This window comes from Megascapheus bottae, chromosome 5 (genome assembly GCF_031878675.1).
Source record: "Megascapheus bottae isolate mThoBot1 chromosome 5, mThoBot2.hap1, whole genome shotgun sequence".
NCBI lineage: Eukaryota > Metazoa > Chordata > Mammalia > Rodentia > Geomyidae > Megascapheus > Megascapheus bottae.
The window spans coordinates 39,654,467-39,673,238 of NC_143513.1; the positions used below are offsets into that span (position 1 = coordinate 39,654,467).

Consider the following 18,772-nt stretch of genomic DNA (forward strand, 5'->3'; position numbering starts at 1 on the left):
ATGTTGATTTTATTTAATCCTCCCAGTGTTTTTTCTTTCTCTTTAATGAAGTCTACTTCCAGAATTCAGTTCCTTTAATCAAGATAGTTTTACAAGTTTAAAAGTAAAATTTGAGATACTGTAATAGACTAAGGAGTTGTTTGTTTTATTGAAAATAGTGTTTTGCTAATATATTTCAGTTTAGACATAAGCATTTAAAGCTGCATATAGCTTGGCATTAACAGCATTCTGCTAGAGTTGTCAGTGTTAAACAGCTTATTTGGTCTTTGTTCTTTAAATCCCTTTTTAAAGTTTAATTTAGGATAGATATATACAGATGTGTTCTAGACAGTGCATTTGCTGTATGTTCTTATTTGTAGATTGTCTATTGATTTTGAGTAATGCCCAACCGATGTGACAAAACATTTATTGTCTTACCATAAAGCCTTGATGATCAACAGAGGAAAAGCAGATATTGTAAAGCTTTTTGTGAACTTAAAAAAATACAAAATAAAGCAACCAAGTTTAAATAATTTTAAAAAAGGAAGAACGGTCTATTTTAAAAATTGATAGTTTTATAGATTTCTCTACTTTGTACCTCCATATGCCCAGCTGATAGTACCTTCTGCCTCAGAAGATTTTAATTCCACAAAAATGTTTAAGGAAAGGTCTAGCACATGACAAATGCTCAAATACTGCTGCTGCTACATCAGCTCCTTCTAGCCTTATTTCCCACTCATAAAACCAAGGGATTTACAGTGACAAAAGATATGTTTTAAGATTAATAATCTGAGAGGCTGGAAGTTTGGCCTAGTGTTAGAGTGCTTGCCTAGCAGGCACAAATACACGATTTCAATTCCTCGGAACCACATACATAGAAAAAAGCCAGAAGTGGTGCTGAGGCTCAAGTGCTAAGAGCTGTAGCCTCGAGAAAGTCCAAGGACAGTGCTGAGGCCCTGAGCTTAAGCCCAGGACTAGCCAAAAAAAAAAAAAAGATTAATAATTTGAGATCTTAAAAATTCCTCTAGTTAAAGGGTTCTAAAATTTCATTCCCAAGTGACCTAAGGAAATGAATTTTATTCAGGAAGATCTAATATTAAATTGCTGTAGATCCTTTCTGATTTACATATAATCTGCCTTTTTCTCCTAACCCACTGTATTCATTTCAAATGTCTTCAAAGTATTTCCAGAACAAATGAAACAAGCAACCCAAACTTATTTGTAAAACTTTTAGAGAATTCAATAAGATATCCAGAACCAGACATAAAAATAACATTTCTGCAGAAGAGAAATGGCCAAATATAAGTTATACATTTACTACTTAAGAATTAGGGAAAGGGGGCCAGGAGTTTGGCCTAGTGATAAAATGCTTGCCTAGCATGCACAAATACAGGGGTTCAATTCCTCGGAACCACATACATAGAAAAAAGCCAGAAATGGTCCTTGTGAAAGCCCAAGGACTGCGCTCAGGCCCTAAGTTTAAGCCCAGGACTGGCAAAAAAAAAAAAGAACAAAAAGAAGAATTAGAGAAAGGGATGGGGATGCAGTTTGGTGGGAGAGTGCTTACCTAGCACCTGTAAGGCTCTAATTCAAATCTCTAGTACCACAAAGCAAAAGGAAAAGAATTAGATAAACTGACAGAACATATAGGGAAAAAGTGAGATAGTATTGCTTATCTGATATATAAGTGAATTTCAAATAAATTTAAGAAGTTAAGCACACAGTAAAATATAAGAAGAATATGAAAATGTGCTTGTAATTTGATGGTCTCCATTTATAGTACAGTAGCCATAAAACACCAAAGTCACTTTAGTATATTCTGTGTCTACAATCTCATCTACTGTCATGTCACTGTGAATGAAGTCTTCATTTTACAGATAAAAAGGGTACTTTTATTAGAGAGGGTAAGTCATTATTTAAAAATATTTTTAAATGTTTATTGTAAAGGTGACATACAGAGGGATTACAGTTACATAAGTCAGGTAATGAGTACATTTCCTTTGAACAATATCATCTTCTCCTTCATCCTCTATTTTTCATCTCCTGATTTCCCCCCATTCCAAGTTGTACAGTTCATTTTCTACATAATGTCAAGTAGGTTTCACTGATGAACTGGGCTCAGGTTAAGGAACTCTCACATCACTGTGCACAGTCTATCCCTAGGAGCTGGTTCCTTGTTGGTAAATATACTGGTGACCTTAAGATCAGCACTCAAGTTGCTTTCTTAATTAGTTGGGAGCATGTACACAAAAAACGGCAAACATATTTGAGTGTCCCAACACACATTTTTTAGAAAAACCACGCATTCTTAAGTGAGGTTAAACAAGTCTGCCTTCTCCTTTAAGTTTATGTACAATAAGTGTCCTTTTTGTTACATATTTGGTGCCACATACTTTGCATGTTTTACTTTCTGTGACAATTTTACTATGTAAAATAGCCTCAAGTACAATGCTAAAGTGATGGCTAGTTCCTAAAGTTAAGAAATCTATGCTGTTCCTTATAGACACCATACACTTATCATGCTGTTGACTGTGAGTTCAATATTAACAGGCCAACAGTACACATTTAATAAAGTATCTGTAAACAGAAATGCATTAAACAGTTAGATATCAAGCAGTTGATGAAGATGTGACCAGGGGCTTCCAGGAACCTATATCTGAATTTCCTTGAGTAGTTCAGTATTTATTCAGTAATCTCAGCTTTTATAGGATATAATTATCATACAATGTGAACTACCAAGGGAAAAAAATAGCAGAGCCAACACTAGAATCAACATATGCCTGATTCCAAATACAGGTGTATGAAACCTTGTATCATAATCCTTCTACATAAGGAAAAAAATTATTATGTTAAGATTAAAAGAGACGAAGGCAAAACTAATAAGGACTACTATTACTGAAGAAATCTTCAAATCAATACTGAAAAGCAGAACCTTAAAACTAACACTAAAGGATTTAACTGATTAGGTAAGGTCATTGGCCCAAAGCCACATAGCTTGATACACAAACAAGTGTGGTCACTGGCCCAGCTTGAAAGTACAAAGCTTAGATGGAAATAAATTTGCCACCAGTCTGTTTCCCGAGTTTGTGTCATCCAAACCTCTAGTTACATCTCCTCCAATTTCAAAGGCTCAAGATTTAAAACACCCAAATATGTTAAAAACATACTATAATTTCTTTCCTTATCTATAAAACTGAATGCTGTCCTTCCCTTATCCTTATATATTTATCACTCCTAAAGTAGACATCTCTTCAAAGATAGAGCAGTTTTGGGTTTGGGTTTTGTTTCTTAGTTGCTGTTTTTATGTATTTCCTGCCAGGTTGCTGTATGTCTGTTGAGTTTGGAGCCAAGTTATTTTAGTTTCTGTTCTTCTCATTATTTATTCTTATTCAGATGAAAATTTAAATATAAACTAGCTACCCATTCATCAAGATTGCTCCAAATTTATTTATGGTACATCACAGAGAAGCTTCTGGGAATAATAACTTTAAAATCTGTTATAGTTTCTATTAATAATTATAGTCACTAATTGCTATGAGAACTTTTTGGATATGCTAACATGTAGTTAAAGCAAAGGCAGACCATCGAATCACTATAAATAGCCTTGAATATCTCACATAAGTCATGAGAACTTGGCAAGTTTTCAGGATGGGAAAGTAGTAAAATAGTTTTTCAGATTTTCTAAAAGTATTGTTATCATGGATTTTAAAAACTAAAATTTAGAAAAGCATGCTCACCAATCCATCTATAAATGACCTTCTCAATTACTTTATTGTGAAATTAATCACTTTCAGACAATTATAACTTTAGCAAGGATTTCAAGTGCTATTTTTGTTCACTGATTCATTAAATAAAAATGTTTAAGTACCTGTCATATGGTAGGCACTTTATAAAGAGAACTAAAGCAATCAATAGGGATCTGAGTACCAGGGAGAAAGACTATGCTTTGAATAGTGTGGTCAGGGAAGGGCTCACTGAGGTGACATCTGAATACAACTTGAATTAGGAAGAAACAAGCTTGAGGCTAAGTAAGGAAAAGAACTCCAAAGAGTAGAATTGTACATTCAAAGGCCTTGAGATGGGACTGAGTCCATCATGTATTTGAAGAACAAAAAAGAAGCTCTAATGGTTTCTATGGCGGAGTGAGAGGACAGTAATCAACTGTGCAGTCAAAAAAGCACAAGAGCTGAGCACCACTGGGTCTGGTATGCCATGCCAATAACATTACCTTTTCTTAAGGCATGAATAAAATTTCCATATAATCTGTTATTCAAAGTATCACAGTTTATTGGTCCCTGAGAAAACAAGATGAAGAGGGATGTTCATGCAGTGGTTGCTTTGTGCAAGCAAGGTAAGTAACCCTAAGCACTGAGGTCTCACAACTGTAATCCTAGCTACTCAGAAGGGTGAACTCTGAGGTTTAAAACCAGCCTGAGAAGACAAACCCCAGAGATTCTTATCTCCAATTAATTTGCAAAGCACTGGAAGTAAAGGCTCATCCAGGTGCTAGACTACCAGTATGCACCAAAAAGCCAAGTGAAAGTTCAAGCCCAGGAAAGAAATGAAGGGAGGGTGGAAGGAAGAAAGGGAGGGTGGAAGGGGGAGAGAATGTGAATGAATCATGATTCTAACTAGATAACTCAGTCTACTGCTTTAAGACAAGATGATAAGACAAGGAGGAGCCAGTACAATAGCAACATTTACAAGACAATATGTTGGAAAAGAACTTTACAATTTGGGAGAGGGTGAGGGGAGGGAAAGTGGGAGAAAAACATGGAAAAGGCTATCAATGTTCAAGAAGCAACGTACTAACTACCTGATGAATATAACTGTAACCCTCTATAAATCACACTGATAATAAAAGAAAAGAATTTTTAAAAAGACTAGAATAAAGGATTGACATGAGGAAAATGATGAGAAGTCTGCTGTCATAGTTAGATGAGAGGCAGCCATGGAAAGGACAGATTCTGAGTATTATAATACATAGCTGGCAGGACTGTGCAATAAATCGGATGTAAAAAGACTTGGGACTAAAGAGTTACAAAGACTGATTTGGAACAGAATCAAGGAGACTCGAGAATGAGCTAGCGTAGAGATATCAATGAAAAGGTAGATAAATAGATGCCACAGAAGCAAAAGGGAGGCAGGCAGGCAGGCAGTAAAATGTGTAGGCGGTAAGTATAAGAGAAAGTTGTTTGGGAGTCTCCTGCATTAGATGGTACTTAAAGCATTAGAATGGATGACATCCTTAGAAGAAAGGGAAAATGAAAACGTGAAAAGAAAAGATGGTGCCTTGGGTGCTTAGGTTTAAAGTCGGGTTGAAGAGAGGAAGAGATAGCAAAGGAGGCTGAAAAGCAGCAGTCAGAGAGGTAGGAAGACACAACATCTCAGAAGCCAGATGATCGAAGTGTGTCAGGGGAAGAGACTAATCCACTGTGACAAGTGTTGTGCTTTGGTCCTAGTAAGCTGATGGAGAGAAACATTTTTGCATTTTCCTAGTGATTACAGGGATAGTTTCTCAAAAATGATATTGAATGCAGAGGCATATACCGTCTCATTTACCTTTGATATTCCCTACAAGGTGATGAGTATAAGATTCTTGGTGGTCTGAAGTGAAGAAAAGCAGCCAGCATCCCTGAGAATCTGTACTGTGTACATGTGGGAAACTTTGAGAAGAGAATGAGACATTTTCACACAACCACTAAAGCACATAAGTCAACTTTTAGGCTACACCTGTATGCATGACAAGAAGGCAATTCTGCCACACCTTAGATAGACCACTAAGATTTTGGTCCTTGAACTTTGAATGTAACGTTCAGTGACACAGAAAATAGTAAGCCAGGGAAAAAAGATGCGTTCAGCAGTTCCCCACTCCCTACTCTTTAGGCAGTAGCAATATTTCCAATTGTAACATATCAGTTTTCCTTCCAAATCTTTCTGCACCTTAACACAAGAGTTGATTTCTGTTGTAGACAACCAGGATACCAAACTGTGCAGCCCAATAGTAGCGAATGGAGATCAAGATATAATCATAAACTGCTTTGTTAAATGGCAACTCCTTTGTATAACTACGTAAAGATAATAAAAAATATAAACTAAAAAAAAGACTATTCCAAGAGCCAAAGCAAATGATACCTGACTTTGCAAGTTACTAGACAGTTAAATATGTTCCAAGTCTTTTTCAATAAGATAAAAATTTATATTCAAATGATTCATTATCTATTTGCATATTCTAGGCAAACCGTCTACCAGTGGGCTAAACCCTTTCCTCCCACAGCTGCCTTTGAGATTGTCTCATGTTATAGCAAATAAACAATCATTATTAACTATAATGTTGGATAATTCATTCTTGAGTTTATACTTTCTGTCTACCTCAAATCTTGTATCCTTTGAATGACATCTCCCCACCTTAACCACATCCCCGACAACTTCTGGTAACCACTATTCTATTTTACTTCTGAATTTTATTTTTAGATTTCACATTTAAGTAAATAACAATAATAAGGTGATATTTGTCTTTCTTGGCCTCACTGATGTCACTGAGCTTCATATTCTCCAGGTTCAACCATGTAGTCAAAAAATGCCAAAATGTTCTTCTTTTCAAGGCTACATCGTATTCTATTAATGGCTGTTTCTAACCAACCAACCATGTAACTCATTCAAGATTTCTTATTCTTACATGTTTTCTGCTTGTATAGTAGAAATGCTTCGTAATGAGTAGTATAACTGGGACACAATGAAGTTGTAGAAGCAGAAACCACTGAGAAATGCAGATCAAATCAACTGTGAAGTTTGAACTCCAAAGTATTTGCATTTTGTTTCAATGAATACTGATAGTGGCCACCCCTAGAGGATTCGTTAGTGAGATCAATTTAAAATCTTCACTCATGGGGCCGGGAGTTTGGCCTAGTGGTAGAGTGCTTGCCTAGCATGCACGAAGACCTGGGTTCGATTCCTCGGTACCCCACATACATAGCAAAAAGCCAGAAGTGGTGCTGAGGCTCAAGTGGTAGAGCTCTAACCTTGAGAAAGTCCAAGGGCAGTGCTCAAGCCCTGAGCTCAAGCCCAGGGCTGGCAAAAAAAAAAAAAAAATCTTCACTCATGACCACTTCCTGTATGTGACAAACATTCCATCCTTTACTTGAAGTATCTGCCTCAGTTTCTGTTAGCAGTCTAGCATAGATTATTTGCATTTGAAAGAAATATCCTAAAAATACTATCACCGGCATCAGGCCACCAGGTAAGTAGTCTACACTTTTTTACCCCTTCTACTTAAGGCTCCTGCATCTACAGCCTATGGCTCATCACAGAGTGCTAGAAGGAGGAATTATCTGGTTTGCCAAGGCCAAGAAAAAGAAAACATCTATCTGTGTAATCTTTCCATGTTTTATATAAAGGCATTATGACATTTTTATAAGGGCTCTATCCAATATTAAAATATAATGAAGCAAATTTTCTTCCCGGCTGAAATTACAAGATCCTTCCTGTCCTCTACTGACTTCCTCCACAGTCTCCAAATAAATTCTTTCCCTCTTTTAATTTCTCATTTTGGAGTAACTTTGATTACTTATTATTTTCCCCTTTTCTGACATTAAACATCATTCCCAAAATTAAATGCATAAAACTATTGTTAATTCTGGATCAAAATGGAATAAAGCCTCCCAAATGAGGATGAGGTAAAACAATTACCTCGATGTGACTCATTTTACACATTCATAAAAGGAAACCATAACTACATACTTCAAGAAAATTTTGTGAACATTCCTTGAATTAATATATATAAGGCATTTACTCCAGTGCCTGGCATATATTAAACTTTTTTGGGTTCTACTATTATTAAAATTGTTGTAAATAATTACTCAGAAATACTTGAATTGTATTTTCTCAGATAGGATCAGTGTTTGGAATGTAAATCCACTTTTTTGCATGCTGAACACCAGTTTATTTCCTTATATTCCTCCATCACAATCACTGGACACAAAGCACCTTTTGCAGGATCAAAATGAGGAAGTGTTTATGCAAGAAAAGGAAATGTGTAAAGAACTGGAGCTGTGATCATAGGACATCTCAACATTCATAATGGCAGTGTAAACTAAATTATTGCATGTTCCTGCAGATAAAATTGGGATGTCTGTTTCCTCTGTCAATATGAAACAAACAAGAGAATTGACAAACTTGGATTTCATCCTAGAAGATGAAACAGACATAACAAACAAGGTTAAGGGCAGGTCAGAACTCACATTTGCAGCAATATCACAGATTTATGTGCTTTAAATGTCAACAGGATTTACATATAGTGACATTACATTTTAGAGAGCTAGTAGTGTCAGGAAATAAAAGTTCAGTGAAAGAAACTAAAAAGCATAAACTATCAGTGTATACGAAACTTTATGAAAATAGGCATAGGTTATCTTCTCAAAGTTAACAGAGAATGTAACCTGCAGAAATAGCTAAACCTTAAGGAATATCAGAAACATGTTTCTTTAATGTTGGATATGAAGCATTTTAGTTCCATTACGGTTACCAAAAGCAATTTTATGGGTGGGTCAAGCCATTTCAGAGTTTTATGTGAGAAGTATAACTGATTAAAAAAAAAAAAAGAGTCCTTAGGGCTGAGGTTGGCCTACTGGTACTTTTTGTTTGTTTGTTTTTGCCAGTCCTGGGCTTGAGCTCAGGGCCTGAGCACTGTCCTTGGACTTTCTCAAGGCTAGAACTCTACCACTTGAGCCTCAGCACCACTTCCGGCTTTTATCTATGTATGTGGTACCGTGGAATTGAACCCAGGTCTTTGTGCATGCTAGGCAAGCACTTTAACCACTAAGTCAAACTCCAGGCCCGAAGGTTGGCCTAGTGATAGAGAGTTTACCTAGCGTGCATGAAGACCTAGGTTCGATTCCTCAGCACCACATACAAAGAAAAAAGCTGGATGTGGTTCTGTGACTCAAGGGTAGAGCTCTAACCTTGAGAGAGTCCAAGAACAGTGCTCAGGCCCTGAGTTCAAGCCCCACACTGGCCAACAAAAAAAAAAGAGAGAGAGAAAGAATCCTGGTATAGCTGCCTAAAGATGCAAATAAGGGTACAGCTCCCTCTCAATTTCTGATCTACAGTCCTTTGCATCATTATCTTCAGGATTACAAGGTAACTGTATCACCCCCTCGCTGTTAGAAGTAGGTAAGGTAAGTCAAAAGAAAGTAGCTTTTTCACTTATCTCATTGAATTACATGGAGCTACAGGAAGCCTTAAATATGAGTATGTTTAACTGGATAAAAAGTCAATTTGAAAAATAACAATAAGAATGGAGGGGCGGGACAGGAGCAGAGCCTAGTGGTAGAGTGCTTGCCTAGCATGCACAAAGCCCTGGGAGAGCAAGGAAATACTTTTCTACTGGAAATACAACTAACCCCAATTTTTTGAAGGAACAAATTGATGTCATAGAAGGTAAAACTGACATTTTAATATAGCATCATACAATATTACTTATCCCCTTTAGTTACTCAAATTGCTAATGACTATAGTTCATGATATAAATATAATGACAGTTTTCATATAAGAAAGTATAGGAAAAAATGAGTGGAGGATAGGCAAAAGGAAGTCTAAAGGGAAGAAAGAAAATGAGAAAAGAAAAAACTGATTGCAAAGTAGGAAAAAGAAAGGTGAAGGAAAGCAGAAAGCAGAACCCAGAATATGGAGTGGGAGGAAGAAGAGAGGACAGCAATGTGAAAACTGAGAGGCGGAAGAGAAACCAAAGGAAAGATCAGGCAAGGTCCAAAAGGAAAGACAGGAGAGCAAAGTAAGAAAGCAGGGAGTAACTGAGTAAAGCACTCACTGTAAACTAGCACCACTCCTTCTAGGGTCCTTGATTTGTAGGCAGCAATCAGCATACATCAAAATGCAGCTGTTGCTTAAACATGTGTCCGTTTTTCTGTACTTTAAAAAGTTCTTTAATCAGTAAAATTGTATTTTGTTTAAAAAATACAATGGGGCATGAGTGTGTGTGTGTGTGTGTGTGTGTGTGTGTGTGTGTGTGTGTGTATGTGTGCATGCCCGTGCAAGGGGGGGAGTAGCACATTCAAGGGCAAGACACTGTCCCTTAGCTCCTTTGCTCAAGGTTAGCACTCTACCAGTTGAGCCACAGTGCTACATCTGGCTTTATTTATTCTGGTAATTAACTGGAGATAAGAGTCTCTTGGACTTTCCTGCCCAAACTAGCTTTGAACTGCAATCCTCAGATCTCAGCCTCCTGAGTAGCTAGGATTACAGGCATGAGTCACTCATATCCCACGAAGGATTTTTTTCCCTTTGTTTAAGGAAAGCAAATTCATCATTAAAGGAAAATCAGGGTTTTATCTGAGAAGGACTATTTTATACTTCAAATCAACTTTTGTATTTTTATATTGATTTCCCCATACACACATATCCTTAAAACATTTGCTGAAGCGGATACTACCAGAAATAGAAGAACAAAAACAAAAACCCAGGAAAAAAAGCTATGTATTCTTTTCAAGAAGTACACATCTATTTAAAGTAAATGGTTAACCAACAAGGATCCAATCTTTCAGGAGCTCTGCTTTCAATGAACTGATCATTACTACTAATCATATACAAAAATTTTTAAAAAAAAAACCTTACTATTATACAATTGACATTAAGAGAGATCACTTCATGGGAACATCCTGAGAGCAAGAATTATTTTCAAAATACATCATCTCTGTATTTCAACCAGAAATACAGAATACATATAAGTGCATGGGTGTCAATCATCCAGAAACAGGGGCATATTAAATCCACTAGCGCAATGATGTTCATTGCAGCACTATTTACCATAGCAAAGATATGGAACCAACCCTGTTGGGGGCCGAGTAACGCCATGTCTAATAACTTTCTGCTGAGGCTTATAGTAGGGATAAAACACGTGGACTTCTTTGTCCTGTCCATCTTTTATACTAATAGGGATCCTGCACCCAATATAAGGAGGAGGGATTTGGGGAATAAAGAGTGAGAGAGTGAGATCTTCCTGCCTTGATGAAGCTGTGTGGCATCTCTGTTCGTGCTCCGGGGTAAGAAGGCTGAGTGCGGGAGGAAAGTGGGCCTCTTCCTCTCGTGGCTTGGCCTAGTTGGGGTGTGTTTTTCCCCATTCCCCTTACTAGTAGAGAGGGACCAGGGACGAAGGACCCAGATACAACCCAAATGTCCCTCAGTGGATGATTGGATCAACAAGATATGGTATTCATACACAATGGAATTCTATGCTGCCATCGGAAAGAACAACATTGCCCCATTTGTAAGGAAATGGAAAGACTTAGAAAAAAATCATATTAAGTGAAGTAAGCCAGACTCAAAGGAACATAGGCTCAATGGTTTCCCTCATTTGTCATAATCAGTAGAAACCTTGGGCTCTACTAGCAGAGATTTGTAATAGAACAAAACCTTGATACATAAGGCCATATAGGATGATGCTAAATGAAAGGACCTCCAGGATATAGAAACAAAAGCCATATAATGTGTGATTGTTGTCCTTGATGTACTATGTTATCTCTAATCTCTTTTGCTGTCCCTTGGTTATCTCATATTATTACAGTATTTTACCTTGTTATTTGATATATTGTATATATGTTTATTTGGTTATTTGAAATAGGATAGGGAAGGGGGGAAACAAGATGAGGGGCGGGAGTGGGAGGAGGGAAATGGGGATAAAAACATGAGAAAGGGTATCAATGTGAAGTAATGCACCGTCTATCTGGCGAATATAATTACCTCTTATTAATTACAATAAAAAATATGAAAAAAATAAGTGCATGGGTGTATGCATGCTGCAAACATTTTTGGTTTAACGTTGATGAGATTAAAATTACGTAATTTGAAACTGCTCTAGTTACTTGTGGCTCATGCCTATAATCCTACCTAAGGAGACAGAGATGGCTGATGGAGAGGATTGTGTTTTAAGCCAGTCAGGGCAAAAAAGGTCACAAGGCACCATCTCAACCAATAACTTGGCACTGCAGTACACATCCTTCATCCTAGTTATGCGGGAAGCATAAACAGGAGAATCACAGTTCAGGCTGGCACAGGCTAAAAGACCCTATCTAAAAGAAAATAGAGTAAAAAGGGTTTAGAAACATGGTTCAAGTAGCACAGTGTCCTCTTAGCAAGCATGAAGCCTTGAGTTTAATACTGGGGACAAAAAAATTTAATTGGAGCAGGGCGTAGTGGCTCACGCCTGTAATCCTAGCTACTCAGGAGGCTGAGATTTGAGGATCAAGGTTCAAAGCCAGCCCAGGCACTACAATGCCATGAAACTCTTATCTCCATTTAATCACCAGAAAATGGGAAGTTGGGCTGTGGCTCAAGGATAGGGCAGTAGTCTTGAGCTGAAGAGCTCAAGGGCAATGCCCAGGCCTAGGGAAGGGCGGTTAGACTTGACCTAAAGAGCCCAGGCCCAGAGTTCAAGCCCTATGACCCCCCCCCCAACACACACACACACACACACACAAAGAAAACAGATAAGCTTAAGGACAGTGCCTATGCCCTGAGCTCAAGTCCCAGGACCAGAAAAAAAAATTATACACACACACACTTACATATACAGATATGTCCATTGTGTTCTTTTTAAAAATAAAACAACGAACTGGAGGTGTGAGTGAGTCAGTGGGGGAGTGCCTGCCTAGGAAGGTGGAAGCCCTGAGTTCAAATTCCAATACCTACCTCTATCCATTAAGAAGGTATGGGGGGAGGAAATGGAGGAGGAGATAATTGGAACAAGCAAGAAAATTCTACCAAAAAACCAAATCTATCCTATTTTATTCTTTAATGTTTTAGTGAAAATTAAGGTATTAATTTAAAATAAACATTCACAAAAACTGTCTAGTTAAGTAATATGCTCTATGAATTAAGCAAGTTTCTACCTTAATGAGATGTTTTACATTATGATTCTAAAGATCTGAGTTTTTTCAGCCAACATTGGAACTGAAACTCTCAGAGAATATAAATTGCGTGAGGCAAGATTTATATTATTTCAGCAACAATCTGAACCTTATCAGTTAAATATGTTTGGAATAAATTGCAGAGAGAAAGAATGAAATATGAGGCAAGTACAGCAAGATGTCTTAAAATGCCCAATTTTCATAGTCGTAAGTAAGCCGGATGCAGCTGCACTTATAAATTATATATGACAAACAGTTCCAACAGTTTAAATGTGCTGATTCTGGAATCTAAGACATATAAGCATATGCCTATTTGACAGCATAGGTGCTTTTACAATGACAAATTAATTCCAATAACAAGATCATTGCCTTCAAAGAAATTAAATTTGAAGTATCTTCTCAAAAATAATGTCTGACAGATATCATTCTTATGTTTGAAAAGTTAGTGCACTTCCTTTGAACAGGGATCTTTAAATAGCAACCAGTTAACTCATGTATCCACAACTGTAATATTGTCAATTGTTACAATAAAGTACCTTGATTATACCTTTTTCAAAGTAAATGTTCAGTTTTAGTGATAGGATATTGATTCTCCTGCCTCTCCAGTAACATTTTTAAATAAAGAAGGAGAAATGTAGAAAGAAAGAGCTACCAATAATGGTGCTGTTGTTTACAAAATACAATAAAATTCCCTTTTTAACCTTATCACCACTACATTTCTGCTCAAGGCAGAGAGATTGTTCTTCTCCCCTCCTCCTATTCCTTCCAGCACTTCAGTTGGTCTTTCCAAGTGTATCTCTCACCCTTTATTTTACTGCTGTGTTAACAAGAATTCTAAGTCATTTATTCAGGCAAGTGTTTCACCAAAAGTTCAAATACAGGGGCAGCCTCATTTACTGCTCACAGTTTGGCTTTCATATGTGATATCTTCCTAATGGCTAGCCTCACCTTTCTGATAGAGACTGAGGAAGACTAGTTTGTGTGTGGGCTATTATAATATGAACTCAGGGGTATCTAAAGGGATTTCTATCCCAAAATATATTATACGTCTTCTCAGTGATACCAAAGCTATTTTAAGCAAAAAGGAGAAGAATAGCTTTCTCAAGTACCAAGTAAAACCAAGGGAGAATTTTGCATTGACAAGCCACATTCACTATATATTGATCGAAGGAAATGTGAGAGGAATTGCAAACTAAAACAGTAGGAAAAGGACGAGCAAGAGGTTGTGAGAGAAGGGTGTAGACTTCAACTCAGTCTTTAAATGTTCCACAGCACTGAGCTGTTGCCTAGGGGAAGAAGCAGTGAATTTCTGGGTGTGGCTAGGAAAAAAAAATGGCTACTGATTGGACCTCTAGCTCCTCTGATCTAATTTTCCTATGATTTATAAATTTCTACAAAAACAATTAACCATATCTTAAGACTCAGTCTCACAATAACGGTTCAAACACAAAGGCATTTGTAATACAGCATATATAGGATGCCTCTTTGCTGAGCTTTTATGCTGTGCTGTATTCTGGGAAAGATATAGTTCATTGTGCCTAACAATGGCACCAAAAGCATCCTATATCACAGACTTTAAAAGATAGAGGAAAATGAGAAGGGAGATACCAAACGACTCATTTCATTATGAGACGGAAGTCTATTACATGCAACCGAGCAGTATTTTTAGAGCTGCCAAAACTGCAAATTAGTGGATACACTACTAATGTTGGAATCCTGCGATGATTCTCTATTGTATTACTGCCTTTGTTTTTGTCAAAGATTTTCAGTAGAAATTTTTAAGTAAACATGACAAAGGGACAGAATTTTCAATCACTTTTATTCTAACCTCACACAATCGAAGGACCAAGGGGCGGTTGAGTGATCTACAACAATGGTCTATGTTGGGTGCTACTGTACACACCACCTCTACCTCAATCATTCTTGAGTTAAAAAAGAAAAAAAGAAAAAATTCCTCACAACCACAAACGTCTCTTCCCACAAACGTCATTCATCCAAATGCTGAGCCTGAAGGAAATCAGATCTAAGACTCATTTTTCTCCTGACATAACACTACATTTAAAAGATTTAGAAGATTCAAAGTAAATTCCCAAGCTAACCTTGCGCAGATCTCTTCAGTAGCTTTTCTGGCCTCACTGACCTTGCATTTTCTCCATGTATCAAGATGAGCTGAACACAAGGGCATATTAGCTTAACTTTTCCTACTAGCAAGACTGTTCTTACAAATTCTGTGTAATTAATTTGTAAAATTTCCAAAAGTCTAAGGAAAAGAAAGCATATGGAAGCATTTCATTGCTAAACCTTGCTTCTACCTGTAGAATATTTTTAAGGAAAAACTCTCACTGAAGGCCTGTAGCTACAGTTGGTTCCAAAACTGAAATGTTGGTGAAACAGATAATCGGAATTTTAAATCTGACCTTATTCTCAAAGCTTATAACTCTACTTTCTATTTATACCATAAATTTCTCTACCTCTTCAGGAGAGAGATAGAAATGGGGGCCTCCTGCCATGTCCAATTAGGGGTACATGATTCTTACCTTCTAGCATCACACTTTTTCAAGATTTAGGGATAATGATTACAATCTAGACTACAATCCTAGATTGCAGATTCTAGGAGTGTTTTGCTAACTGTATAGAAAAAAAAGGCAAAGCATCTTTTTGCACTTTATTAGGTTTTCTTTCCTAACCACTTAAAGGAGTGGCAAGAAACTAAGGCTATGTCTCATCCTACCATCTTCTACTACCTGACAAGGCTACTTCTCAAAACAGCCTTTGCTCACTGACACTCAGAAAGGCCAGTACTTTGATCAAGGTGAAGTGGAGGAAGATTTCACCCAATCATTCTTTGGACTAGGTCTGGGTTGTCATGTTGACTGGTATTTCCATTTAAAGATTTCCATAACCTCAGAAAATTACCAGATTGTTGTTCGTGCAGAGTGCAGTAAGCATTTGTTCTCGTTAAAGAAGGGATTTGTTACAGAAATAAATTTTCCAAATATGATTCTGAAATTCCACAGACAAGGCTGCCACCATGCCACAAGGAAAGTGTAAAGGCACTGTTTTAAACCTCTAGGACACAGTTATTTAGGTTAGATAGATATTTCAAAGAAGATATGGAGGGGCTTTTAAATAGAAAACTCTTTTTAAGGATTTTTATGTTTATATGCATATCTATCTGAAAGACCAGCTCCTCTGAGACTACCTTCTGCAATGTCAGCACCACCTGTTAGCCTAATAGAGATAATTATGAAAGGAACTTACTAGACAATAGTTTCCACTTTGGAGTATAAATTTTTGTGGTAAAAATTCTAATTAAATAATGCCTATCACTACTCCAAAGTCTCATAAAAGTGAAACGTTCAGAAAACCCAACAGGGATGCAGAAAACAGACTTCATTTTTCCATTTACTCAACCTGTATCCTAAGATACTAAATAATGTATGCACTATGTAAAATGTATCTTGGCGCTGCGCTATTATTTCTTCAATAATAGTTAACCTTGATGAAGAACTGCATAACGTTCCCTTTAAAAAGGATCTTCTTTTAATAAGAGCCTTGCTGTCCCTTCTTGGAAATTAAAGCTGTGCAGCTAAAAAACAAAGTCATTAATAAACACAAACACAGTTCTCACAACAAGCTGCATGTGAGAAGTAAGAGTGGAGTTGTGGATGGGGGGGGGGGAATCATCCATTACTAACATTTTAAAGGAGATTTTCAGGGAATAAAGAGCTGGGAGCGGCCCTGCCTGGCACTGAATGGAAGCCAGGGGCTGGCTCCTGCCTGGCTGGCAGGGAGAACTTTGCGGAGAGCAGGCGAGCTGCGCGGGGCGACCAGGTACCCGGGCATGTCAATCTGTGCTCAGAGCCCCCGGGCCGCCTCCACGCAGCCACCCGGGGACCCACCGGGGGGTCCCTAGAGCAGGACAAAGGTCTGATACCCAGGGAATGGAGTTCAGAGACTGAGATGCACAGGTTCGCTCAGTGAGGCAGCTGTGTGAACAGAACAGGGAGCGAAGGGGGAACGACATCAGCCCCCCAACAATTCCCTGGCGCCGGGCACCCACGCCCCTCTTCTGGAGATGCGCTAGGGACGTGCATTAGGAGTGGAGAACACATCCCAAGTCATGACTCCCTTCTCCACTAACTTTGTTCTTCCCCTAGCTCGCGCGTGCGCGCGACACACACACACACACACACACACACACACACACTCCACAGACACCCCACAGAGTGCCATGAGAGGGGGGCGGGCTGTCATGGTTCTTGTTCGAATGGCCCCTTGGAAGAGGGAAAGGAGATTAAACAGCTGCGCCCCGCGAGCGCCCCGGGGACACATCCCGGGACGCGGAGATGGGAGATGCCGTGGTACCTACCATGGTATTCCTGTCCCGGAACGTAGTAGGTGGGGTTGCCCGCAATGTGCAGGGAAATGAGCACCTCGCCCTGCTCCCCATCCCCTTCCAGCTCCCCGTGGTGGGTGCACAGGAAAAAGAAGGGCGAGAAGCGGGGGTAGTAGCCTGCCGCGGCGCGCGCCCTCAGCGTCGCCCCCAGCACCAGGGCCAGGAGGAAAGTCCGCGGCGCCCAGCCCCGGCCGCCGCCGCCGCCGCGCTCCATGCCGCCTCCGTGCGCCCCACGCGCCGCGCTCGCATGCACTTGCGGGGCTCGCCGGGACGGAGGCGCCGCGCGCGGAGGGCAGGTTCTCGGGAAGGCAGCGGACGGCTGCGTCCCGCGGGGGAAGTTCGCGCCTCCCCAAAGTTACTTTGGGTCACGGAAGCGCGAGTCCCGGCGGCTGGCGGGCGACTCCAGAGCGTCGTCAGCCGCTGCGGTCGCCGGCGCCGCCGTCTGTGCGCAGCGCCCCTCGGCCAAGCCTGGGAAAGCGCCCGCCCCCCTCCACACCTTCTTAAAGCCCCGGGCGCCGGCTCCCCGCCCCCCTCCCCGCCGCCGCCGCCGCCACACGTGTCCCGCCGCGCCCCCGCCCCGCGCGCGCCCGCCCCGCCCGCCGCACCTCGCGCCGCGCCGGGCCCCCGCACGCCTCCCCGGAGCCCCGGCCCCACGCCCCGCGAGCACCCGGAAGGGCAGGGAGGGGCGCTGTTGGGGCGCCGCCGAGCCCGCGCGCCTGTGGGGAGCGACAGAGAAGCCCAAGGGAAAAGAAAGCTCCGTCCCCGCCGTCCGACCGAGCCGAACTGCCGGCCTGTGCCTCCCGCCCGGCCCGGCCCGGGAAGACGCCCGAGGGAAAGAGCGCCGTCAAGGTCCCGGCGCCCGCGCCGCTTCTTTGTCTTCACCGGCTGCGCCCGGGGCCTCTCAGGGCTCCCGGCCTGCCAGCCTCAGAGGCCCATACTTGTCTGGGGATCCCATCCGCGGCCCCTGAACTGCAAGGGACCCCCTTCCCCCCACCAGGATCCCTTCCCAGCCCGGCGTCGTGGCTCCCGCCCGACTCCTCGCCGCGGCCACCGCGGTGACCGGGTGGGAAAGCAGATTAGGGGCAAGTGGAACCGGCAGGCTGGACCGGGGACTGCGAGGCGGGGAGGAGGGCCGGCGCGCGCGGCTGGACTGTTCTCTAATGCATTGCTTACTGGGTTCCTCCGTGGGATGGGGTAGTAAATTGTTAAATCCGTGTTTATTTCGTTTTGTGACCAATGTGTCCCTGAAATGAGGGGAGAGGGAAGGGCGTTCACCGGAGGCGCCGCAGGCAGCCTTGAGGAAGCCTGGAGTGATGGGCCCGGTGATGAGAAAATCATCCATAGACACGTTTTTACCTGGCGGCGGAGGGAGGGTGGTGGAGGGTACCCAGAGATGAGGGAGCCCCCCCCCCCCGCAACCCACAGATAAGCCCGCATGGACAGAAATGGGGAGAGTACAAAATTGCCTTCGCTG

At 40.6% G+C, this 18,772-nt stretch overlaps 1 protein-coding gene across 1 annotated transcript in view; it reads right to left on the bottom strand.

Moving 5' to 3' along the window:
• The window catches only part of Reln (reelin), a 422,671-nt gene extending 405,159 nt beyond the window's left edge, over positions 1–17,512 (bottom strand). Inside the window, exon 1 of the mRNA XM_090332938.1 lies at positions 17,272–17,512. Coding sequence (XP_090189064.1) covers positions 17,272–17,512 — 241 coding nt within the window. The remainder of the gene's footprint in view (positions 1–17,271) is intronic.
• Positions 17,513–18,772: the final 1,260 nt, after the last annotated feature.